We start from the raw sequence: 11,385 nt of genomic DNA on the forward strand, positions 1-11,385 counted from the left end.
TAGTTTCATATAATATTTAATGTTTTTACATAAATAATAATATTTTTAATGTATTTAGTTTTTTTCGTATTGATGATTTTTCTTAATTGTTTTAATCTCTAACAAATTTCTTTCCCTTTCCATGTCTGGGATTGCGGTTTTGGGTACTTTTTAGTTTTTCTTTCACACACGCTTCCGTTTTTGCGTCACATTTCATTTTTATTTTTTCTCTTTTAGACGTGAAACGAAACAAAAACACAAGCAATCGAACGTGAGATGACGTTTTTGCGCCTTAAAATATGCACCGAGTGAGGTCACCGTGTGGCGCAATTTATTTAATTCTGCAATAAATTAAAAAGCGCGTCGATCAGCAGCCTCAAAATAGCGTCGAATTTTAAATATTTATTTCGAAAGTGCTAACTTTTACGTAAGTGTATGGGTGAGCGCGTTTGTCGTTTGTGCTCAGGTTACTGCAGGTATAATTTGTGCGTTACTGGGGTGGCGTTAAGCTAATTGTCGAACCGGCGCGAATCTCAATTCAGCAAATACTGAAATGGGAATTCTTTCAAAACCGCGCCACAAGTCACAGCGCTTGTTCAGCGCGCAAAGCAAAGCGTTCAGCTCGGCGTTCGTGTGCTACGCAAACAAGCAGCGACGTAAGCACACACACACACACACACAGGGTACATAGCAAGTATGCACGAACAAAGAACAAACAAAACAAAACAACAAAATCGCTAAAAGGCGACGGCTAGCAAAGAGCCAAACAATCGAACAGCCAACCAAGCAAGCAATCAGCCGGGCAGTTAGCCCGCTAATGATACGACCGGCATTGCGCGCCACTCGACCGCGCGGTGCGCCCATCGCCAAACCAGCCGTTGTCCCACTAACGCTGTGGACTCACAAACACACCCATGAGTGATTATTTACGCATACCTTTGTTGTTATTGTTGTCGCTTCATAATCGATTTATGTATATTTGTTGTTGCGGTTTTTTTTTTTTAATTTTTCAGTTAGCGCTCTCATGGCACCCGAAATTCTCTGAAACCGTCCAAAAATCAACAACCACAGCAACAACAGTGAAAACAATAACAACAACAACGCAAATTTCAAATCACAACAAAGTCAATTCTTCATGCGATATCTCTCTAACGCTGTAATAATGAAATTAATAATTCCAGCGCGTTCACGCAAACGCCCGACGGCAACTAACGGCAGCCGCAGGCATACAAAGTGAAAAATTAGCAAAATAAATAAACGCATACTGAGCAAAGAAAACAAAACAGAAATCATGGGAAATTTAATTTGTAAAAACCTGGTGGCTTTTGTTGTGTCTGCCATTGGCATGAAATTAACGCGGCAATTCTCGGAATTGAATGCGGCTGATGGGAGCGGCGGCGGTGCCGGCGGTGGTGCCGGCGGGTGCTGTGCGTGCTGGGGCGCTGCACTTTGAGTTCAAGGCATGCAAAACGCCAACAACAAATAATAACTGTGGCACTATAAGCGACTATAAATAGTCCTACTGCTAATTGCGTTTAACGATTTACTTCCCTGCTTAGTTACTTAAGTATACTTCTAGTTATATTGAAAAGTTTGTGTGCAATTAGATGCAATTTTCAAAAACTACTTTGCTTTAGAAGAATTAGAAGTTGAAAAATCTTATCAAACTCGCTTATAAAGCAAAATTTCATCGGCAGCCAAAATAAAAGCTGTAAGAGACTTTTATCATAAAACAGCTTTCATAAAACTTTCCTAACCTTCTTAAGTGGGCTAATAAAAATCAAAGTAATTTCTTTGCTAATTTATATGGGATTATTATAAAGGGTGTTCCAAGTCGAGGCACTTTTTCAATATTTTTTTGACAGATCACGCGTGAGTATTTGAGGCCTGAAATTGATGCTCATGATTTCAACAAAACAGCGTCACTTCCCACACATCGCACAGACCATAGGTTTTATTGAAAGAAGACTTCAGTGAGCACACAATTTCACGTTTTCAGCCGATCGATTGGCTACCAAGATCGTGTGATCATCCTGTTAGACTTTTTCCTGTGGGGATATGTAAAGTCTAAAGTCTATGCGGACAATCCAGCTTCGATTCAGACCTTGGAGCAAAACATCACTCGTGGCATTCGGCAGTTACCATTTGAAATGCTCGAACGAAAATTAAACTATATCAGACTATCCGCGGTCAACATTTAAAAGAGATAGTCTTCAAAAAAAAATGCCAAGAAATATTCTTTTGAATGAAAATAAATATTCCCCATTAAGTTTCTGTGTTTTTCGTATAAGAAAATAGGGATCTTCGAAATGCACCATGGGCACATACTTAATTTGGGTCTTAGACTTCTCGATCAGTTCATTCTACTGCAATAGCAATATCGTTCAATTAAAAGTTGTATCAAAGTTACTCTGCCTATATTTCGTAAATAAGAATTTCGTGTCGACATTACTCTTTCGTTCAGTAATTTAAATTTCTTGTAAGAATTTTTTGATTAATGTGATCGACTCCCAATTTTGTTGTAGCTGTTTTGTTTTGATTTCACAATTTTAAGCCGACAAATCTTCGACAGGCACCTTCATCTTTTGTCGGAGGTCCTCGGAGGTGACGCAAAATTTGTTCCCCAGAGCGGTCGTTTCAGTTTGCTGAATAGCCAGAAGCTTATGAAGAATGAATGCAGTATGCGACGGTGCAAAAGCAATGAGTTGTCGATCCATAATTCCTTTTTTCACGAATACCTCCGCGCATAGCACTCAGTTTGGTCGATCGGAAGGAATTTGGAGTGCACCACAACTCAATAAACGAAGCAAACTATCAACATAACCTTGATTTTTGACTTGGGTTTTACAGCTTCGGCATAGATTGCCCCATTATTCGGCCAATTGATCATCTGTTTCCGGGTCGAAAACATAGACCTAAGGCTCATCGCCAGTACTAATATGTTTCATGACATTCTTTAAGTGATTTTGAACTAATCATGCTTTCACTTTTCTTAGGCCCAAATGATCTTTCAAACTTATTCGCCAATTTTCAAGCAGAAATTCCTTAAATTTATTAATGACCATCAGTTGATATTGATGGCCGTGCTGAATGTGATTCATTGACAACACGTTGTCAACTCTCTTTGAATAATTTGTACCAACCGAAAACTCTTGAACGTTTCGACACCGCTCCAAAAATTGAATGGAAATTCCTTGTTGAATCATTTCACTCATCATGCACTTTATGTACTTCAGAAAGATAAGTGTAACTTAATATAAATTATTATTTTGATGGGACATTCGGAGTTTGCAACCGTAAAATATGACACCTTTATGAAAGTTCCTACTGCAGCAGCTCTACCTATTCGAAACAGACTAAGATTTTTATTCAAACAAAAATTTTCAACTCGGCAGCATTCATAAAAATTGAGTGAATTTTTTACTGATACAAGGACAACAAGAGTTTTAAATCTATTTTTTAGCTCCCAATTATATTGATATTGGTCTCGATATACATATAATTATACATACATATGTACATGGGTAGAAATGGGTCGGAAATTCAAAGCAGACACATATATTATACTAAAAAAAAAAATTAATTAAAAATTATATGTTGGGCAAAAAACTCGAGCTATTAGCTATTTTGGGTTTAATTAAGTTTAACATTAAAATTTGTTTCCCTATATCGTTGTTAACACCACTTTGTTATTCTTAAAAGATCTAACTCTGGAAAATTTTGTTGCACTATAAAGTGAATAACCTTTTCAAGGAATTAGATGAATGGGTGTTATATAGCGCGATGCATAACCAACTCATCCCTTTGAAAAGATTTATAAGTAATCAAAAAAGTACCGAATTTTTTTTTTTTTTTGTTGAAAATATTGCAATGTGGAAATACTTGCATTAATTTTTTTAAATTGGCACAAAAAAGATCCAATGAAATTGCATACATTTCATATTTAATTTAGTTAATCAATTTGTAAAATTTCATTTAATTTTGATTATATGAAAATAGTTAAACAGGTGGCAACTTTTTCAAGCATATTTAGAACCTTAAACATGTACAGTTTAATACCGATATTGTAAAATTTCATTAGTTATCTTTAATTTCTTTAAAAAAAATAACAGGTGGCAACCCTTCACAAAAATATTTTCTATTGCCAGCCCTTCCAGTTTGATAGGCGTGCTGGAGTGTTTTTGTATATTTGTGTGATAACCATGTTGTAAACATTCGTTAATTACATTTCTCATTTTCACAGCATAAATAATGTAAGCTGCTGGTAACCCTTATTAAAACTTGCATGGGTTATTAGCAATTATTCTTTTAACTTAATTTTTTTACTATTTTAATATGTAAGGGTCAACCCTCTTTAAAATATCTTTGCCGCATACTTCAAGCGTAAAATATCAAAAATCTCGTTTTGCTACACAATTTCATTGCAGTCGATCAATTTGACCCCCTACCACGCCCAAAGAAATTTCACATCAAGAATAATTTCTGTGAATAATTTAACTCTGTTTTGTTAAACTGCTTTACACTTTCTCTTCAAAGATGCTCGCCACCAAAACCACAAAAAAGTAAAATGCTAACAAGTCAAAAAATTCAGACGTGAAAGAAATTCACGCACACACACGCATATTTGACATACTTAACCCCACACACTCTCATTTCACCTCCCTGCCATTAGCCAGCCGCATACGCCCTGTAGCCCTTACGGCGCCCGAGTTGGGCGTGCCGTGGCATTCAATGCGTGCGCTCGACACCAACGACACCAACGAAATTATCATTACTAATGGCAAAGTAATGATTAAATCCGACTAACATCACCATTAGCGCCTGAGGTAAACTTCATTATCGCTGTGTTGTTGGACGAAGGTGTCAACGAAGCGCTACGAGCTTTCGTTAAACACGCGTATGGCGTGTGTTTATAAAGATGTGTGTGCTCAAACCTGATCAGTTAAATCGTGAATTATGGTTTAATGGCTTGATTATCGTGTATTTTTACATTTATTTACAGGTGTTGGCACACATACACACCCACTCATGCGAACACGCCAGTTATTCAATGTGTGTGGCTCGTCTCGTTCTTTTTTTCAATATTTCTTTTGTTTGTTTTTCGCTGGGCTTGTTCGTTTGCCTATTTTATTTGTGACTTTTCGCTATTTGCTTATTATTTACGCTTTTTCTCTCCATTCCACTACTATACGTATTATCATTTCTATTCTACTTGTATTCTAATGCGCATTGTTATGGTGTGTTTATATGTCTATGTGTATGTGAGTGCTACTTTGCATGTGCTTGGCAGTCGGTCGCATTAATTAAGTCTTTTAGTTATTATAATGTATGCGAAGTCATGACCTTTAATGAGTCGTTGCAGCGGTTGTTTTTGGTTGTTGTTATAGTTGTTGTTGTACTTAACTTAATATTTCTTAATGACATGATTAAGTAGTGCTATAACAAACTAAAATATTTAATAACTTGCGCTATTGCTAACTTAAATCCAAATTTAAATACGAACGACAGTTAAGCGAACGATTACTCGATTAAGTTGGAGAATTTAACGGCAAAGCAGGTTTGACATGAGTTCAATGCGCTTAGTCGACACGTCGAATATAATTGCTGAAGCTCTTTTCTGTCTTCACAAAGCACGGAGCATAATATTCCAAGTGTGATTCTCCCTTGAGATCAGCCAAAGAAGCTTACTTAACCTACTCTATCTTCAATCATAGACATTTGTAATCAAAACATATACTTGGAAGCATTGCCCAAAACCGGTTTTCTCATTCGGTATTGAAATACTAAGGATTCGGGGACTTAATATTTACATCAGAAGCATAAAAAACTTACTTTTGGAAATCCGAGATTGAGATTTAGGAAAGTTCAATGTTGGAGTTGTTAGAAGGAATATTTATATATACGTTTGGAGGAGTGTTTAGAAATACTTTTTAGATGTAGTTCATATTTGGTATGAAGTCAATATTTTTCCACATACTCTCACGCTTTATTTGGAAATATAATAGAAGGTTCCAAGACACACTAATAGAGGGTGGAAGTTGCAACATCTACCAATGGATTAATAATGGTTTATGAAACGTGCGTTGAAATCTAATGCTCGGCCCACCCTTCAAGCTTCTGGAACACAATATCTTTCTAGCGAAAGTCTTTGCGGGCAGAAAAACGACTGAGAGCTAACAAAGTAAGAAATAACATGAAGAAAAACCAATGTATGCGTCGATTACCTGCTGACAATTACGACAATAATCTCATATTACGTCAGAGATTGTTCTTACAAGCAGGGAGGCAATAGGTTCAGTAGCCCGGGTAACGAAATATCTGATGAGATTGCCAAAAGCACCATCTTCTACTGAACCAGTACGAAAAATACGAAAGTCACTAAAAATTAGACATAATTTCGAAAGGACTGACAAACGGGTTAGAGTTAGATAATACTTATAAAATTGCCAAAAAATACACGCATACGTTTTACTAACACGGTCTCGAAAGAACTGCAAGACTATTGTTGGCCTTGCGACAGTTCACAACTCACATCCGAGCCGAATGGGTGTTACTTACGACGATACATGGAGAAAGTGTAGAGAAGTAAGTATGAGTGCTTCTATCTGGGTTGATCTAGAACAGTAGTCGGCATGAGATGATCTGTCACTGTGTTGGTGAGCACGAAACAAAAGTAGCCCAGTGAGAAATTGGAATTGAAATTAAGCAAATTTTATAAGCAAAATTATAAAATAAATTATTCGTCAATAAAATCCTAATCTAAATAATCTAAGTATTCGTTTTTACGTAACCAATCAGATATTTTTTTTTGCAAAAAATAAATATTTTTTCTTTAAAAAGACATTTTCCTTATTTTTCATCTAAATAATTAATAGTATAATAGGCATTGCATGGCACCAAAGGCATTTAGAATCATAAAATATTTCTCGTAGGGCATATTTGGTTTTGCGCTGGCTCGACAAAGACTGAACGATAGTTTGCAAAATTTTGCAATGAAATGCCGACCACTGATCTAGAACTCGTCTAATATACTTAGGAGCTTCGCAGTTCAAGACGCTAGATGAAGTATTATTATTATTAATTATCTTATATTGAGTTTCTCAAGTCTTGCCTAAAATTCGCAAAAAGTTTTGACATTTTGTATACCGAATACAAATTAAATTGAAAATCCAACTGGCAATACTAAGGACCACTCGGTCTATATTTGACAGCCAGTCAATTTATAATTATAATTATAAATTAGTTTAAGCAAATTAGCATTCTTAATCAATTTTACAATTTCATCATTCGTAATGAGGTGATATGATAAGAGAAATGAAACGGATTATATGAAAAGCTACAGATTAGAAGATCAAAATAATGAAAAAACTTTAAGATAGGTAGACATTTTACATATTTTCTGCGAAGATATATTTATAGTATTTCCTTTAACTCCGTGTGGAGTGCAGGGCCAAAATATTCTTTGAATATGATATCGCAAAGGTTGTGTTTAATTCAATATTTGTTTTATGAAGTGAATTTAGTAAACTGATATTAAAAAAATACTACTTTTAATAAAAATTAATAATTACTTACATTGCCATAACTGCGTATTGTTGATGGGCTTAAACTGAAGAGCCGATTAATATGATGCGTTGGCGAACAGCCCGAGCTTGTGGAAGGTGATATTGATGAGGCGATCTCGGCGAAAATCGGTGAATGATCTGCGAAGATTTATATTTTTTTCAAAATTCAAAATAAAACAAAAAAAGTTAACTTCGAGTGCACCGAAGCTATAATACTCTTGGCATGTCCACTTTTAATAGCATAAAAATGTATAAAAAGATCTTTAAACTGATATTTATCGGTTAGTTTGGATGAGAGGTATCGGATCTGAACAATATTATAGAAATAGTTTTCCATGCAAGAACTTGAGTTTGATTGGTCAGTTATATGGCATTTATATGCTATAGTGGTTAGATTTGTACAATGTTTTTTAAGATTATAGTGATACCTAGGATAATAATCCATGCTAAGTTTTTTGAAGATCCTCAAACGAAAAAATTTTCCATAGAAGTACTTGATTTCGATCGTATAATGGTCCGATATCGGAGGTTCCTACAAATAAGCAGGTTCCTGGCGAGAGAAGGTAGTGCGCAAAATTCCAATCCGATATCTCAAAAATTGAGAGACTATTGCGCATATATACAGACAGACAGACATGGATGGATTATTCGACTCAAATCGTCACGCTGAGAATTTGTAGATGCATACTTTGTAGGGCCTGCTGCTTGTAGGGATCCTGCTGTCGCCGCTACTAATTTCAGATCCAATTTAGAACCGAATTTATCCAAAAACCAGCTCAACATTCTTAAAATTTATTATGGAAAACGTCGGACTTCAAAGGACTTAATGCTAAGTAAATCACCTATGCCACATGTTTACCTTTTTTTTCTAGATACATATAAGCACTAGAACCTACTTCTCTTCCCTCTATCTTTCATACGTAACCCAATCATAAAAAAAAACAGTTTTTGTTCTTTAACTCACCACTCATGTCCATCGAAGGCGACAGTTCCTTGGCGAAACTGAATAAATCGCTGCCACAGCTACCAACACTGCCAGTACTATTACCGTTATTATTGCGCACGTCCGCCGAATTCAAGGTGATACTCGGCTTGCGCAAATGGAGAAACTTATTTGCGCCGCCCGTCGGTGTGGCGGTGGCCGTCTGTATCGACAGCCCACCATTGCTGCCATTGCCGGAAGACAGCTGCGAAGATGGTGAGACGCTGCTGCACACAACATTCGGCAGCTTATGCGACTCCAGTGGCGAAGCGGACTTCGGGAATGCATTCGCTGATGCGTGGTGTTGATGTGTGACCGATGTTGGTGTCGGCGTCTGATGGCGCTTCAGTATCGGCGCTGGCGGCAGCTGCGAAGGCGAATGTTTGTAATATGTTGAAGGCGCGCCATACGAGTCACCCTGTTGTTTGGGTATTTGCAAACGCAACGTCTGACGTGCGGCTAGTCTACGTGCAGGCGCATACTTGTGCGCCGCTGTTGGTGTGTTGTTATTCGTTGCGTTGGTGTTCACAGCTGTGGCGGAAGTGTGGTGATGGTGAGTCGGTTGAGTGCTGTTGAATGTGTTGGTTTGCTCGTGTGGTGTGTAGCTCACGGTGTGATGACTATTGTTGTTGTTGTGGCTTGTGTGGTGAAAATGTGGATTGTAATGGTAACTATTGTTGTTGTTGTTGTTGTTTAGATGGTGGTGTTGAGTTGGCGCCGCTGCCGGCGCTGCCGGTGTGACCAGATGTGAGGTCTGCATTGTTGTACGTCAAGCGCGTGAGAATTTCTGAGTGGGAGCGTTGTTTGTCCAGAGAACTTAAAGATATATATATATGTTTTAAGTTCTCTGGTTTGTCTGCGCTTTTGTTCTTTCAAACTGCGCGCTGCTGAGAGCGTCTGCTGCGTGTGTAAAGAGCGCCGCGCTCAGCGTTGATTTTATGAATGAATTTTTAACACTCCTATTTTCCCCCACAATTTCTACGCGCACAAACACACGCACGTTCTTCATATAACTGTAATTGTCTGTTAGAAATTTGTTTGCAAAATAAAATTTCTTTTTTTTTTTTGCTTTAATACTTTACTTTCGCTGTTTGGAAGAAAAAGTAATAAATAAATTATTATTTCTCGCCAGAGTTTGGTGTAGTGTGTGCGCGTCGCGTTCGCACCGCTAACAATTTTATGGCCGATGATTGCGAAATTAATTAAAACTCTGTTTTTTATTTATTTGTGCGCCGTTGTTGTATTGGCAGCGCAAGACTCTTAGCTCCAAATATGGTTTGCCGACATAAATTAGTATTCAAAGTTTTCGCACTTTTATTTTTAAATTATTTGTGCCTTTTTAATTACTACGTCGTGATTTTTTATTTTTTATTTTGTTTGATTAGCTAATTTTTATTTTTTTTTTTATTATTGCCTTGTTTACACATTTCATTGGCGCGAAATTCCTTTTTCATTTACAAGCTTTTGTTTTTAGCGCACCGCCGCTAACGTGCGCCGCCAATTGTGACCCACTTTTGTCACTACCGAAAGACAAGAACAACAATGCAAAGGAATTGCACGAAATCGCACTCTTGGCACCTTGTAAAAGCGTAATTTTGCGAGCCGCCAATTCGGCGCGTCCAAAGGCACGTATACCTGTACATACAGTTATAAGCGAAACAATAGGGTCACTTTTTGAACATCTCACTCAAATGTAAATTTAATTAATTTTGGCATTCTTGGTAAGGAATTATTAAGTGCTTTAGAAAAATTATTAGTGGGTGAGCATCAGGGTTCCAAAAAGGACTTAAAAGAAACGGTAAAAAAATGTTAAAAGTCAATTGAAAGAAAAGAAAAAAATGCATGTTAGTTATAATTGTAAACTGTTTTACAAAACAGGCTCGTGAATTACTAATGAACTAAAGAAAGTTGGAGGGTAAAATTTCTGGAATCATTTTTACTATTATGGGCTTATTGCCCATTCCAAAACAGGAAAGTCACGTTAAGGGGGTATTCTGGTTTGGAAATTCGAAAAAATCTATTCTTTTTTTTTTTTTTGCATATATTTATAGTATAACACTTCAAGAAAATGTCTCTAAGTGGATTTTTCAAAATTCAAATTATTTTCCGAGTTATAGCTGATTGTGTGACGCGCCGACAAAACCGTTTCGCAGCCTTTCTCATACTTTAAACACGTCTTTTCTTCTTCTTCTTTTCTAGAAACGGTGTGCATGATATCTCAAGTTCTCAAGATTCACATGAAACTTTACACTGGGCTTTCTTATACATTATAGTATGGCACTACGAAGAACTTACGAAAGAAGTTTTATATTTTTTTTAATCCCGAACCACAAAATCGGGCAAATACGAAACTTTTTTTTCAATCCTACACCATTTTGTAAACTAAAATTCGGGCTTCTAAAACAGAAGAACGCCAGCATATATAATATATGACCTCATATTAGCATCAACGCTGATCATTTGAAAGGATTGGCAGCAGATGGTACCAAATTTATTTTCTCTTACTGTTAAGCGCGATGCATTGGAAAAATTATGGACGCCCTAAACACCTCGTGTATCCGCCACTTTCCGGCTTACATTCTATATATAATTTTTGGAAAGTAGTCAAGGAATTCCCATAAAAACTAAAAGGAAAGCATGTAATAAAGGTAAAAGTAAGGTCTGCGTACTACTCGATTCCGTAAAGAAATACCGGATTTAGTAGATTCTAGCCCAAAATCTGTATAGACGTAATCATTAATAAAGGATATTCTACAAAATATCGGTTTTAATATACATATGTTTGAAACAAATTTTTTTAGTTAAAAACGCTATATTGAATGAAATTCTATGTTTGTTCGCAGGGTTAATCCGAAATCA

At 36.6% G+C, this 11,385-nt stretch overlaps 1 protein-coding gene across 2 annotated transcripts in view; it reads right to left on the reverse strand.

Moving 5' to 3' along the window:
• LOC108972927 (sterile alpha and TIR motif-containing protein 1) overlaps positions 1 to 9,456 on the reverse strand; it is a 123,027-nt gene extending 113,571 nt beyond the window's left edge. The window contains exons 1-2 of one of the 2 annotated variants that reach the window (XM_018939828.1): positions 8,509 to 9,456; positions 7,555 to 7,682 (exon numbers count right to left, since the gene is read on the reverse strand). In XM_018939828.1, the coding sequence (XP_018795373.1) occupies positions 7,555 to 7,682; positions 8,509 to 9,286 (906 nt within the window). In that variant the 5' untranslated portion in view covers positions 9,287 to 9,456. The remainder of the gene's footprint in view (positions 1 to 7,554; positions 7,683 to 8,508) is intronic. The other variant, XM_018939829.1, reaches the window with a different exon arrangement.
• Between the last annotated feature and the right edge of the window lie 1,929 nt (positions 9,457 to 11,385).

Source organism: Bactrocera latifrons, unplaced genomic scaffold (genome assembly GCF_001853355.1).
Source record: "Bactrocera latifrons isolate USDA-ARS-PBARC rearing strain unplaced genomic scaffold, ASM185335v1 scaffold_44, whole genome shotgun sequence".
Classification (NCBI taxonomy): Eukaryota; Metazoa; Arthropoda; class Insecta; order Diptera; family Tephritidae; genus Bactrocera; species Bactrocera latifrons.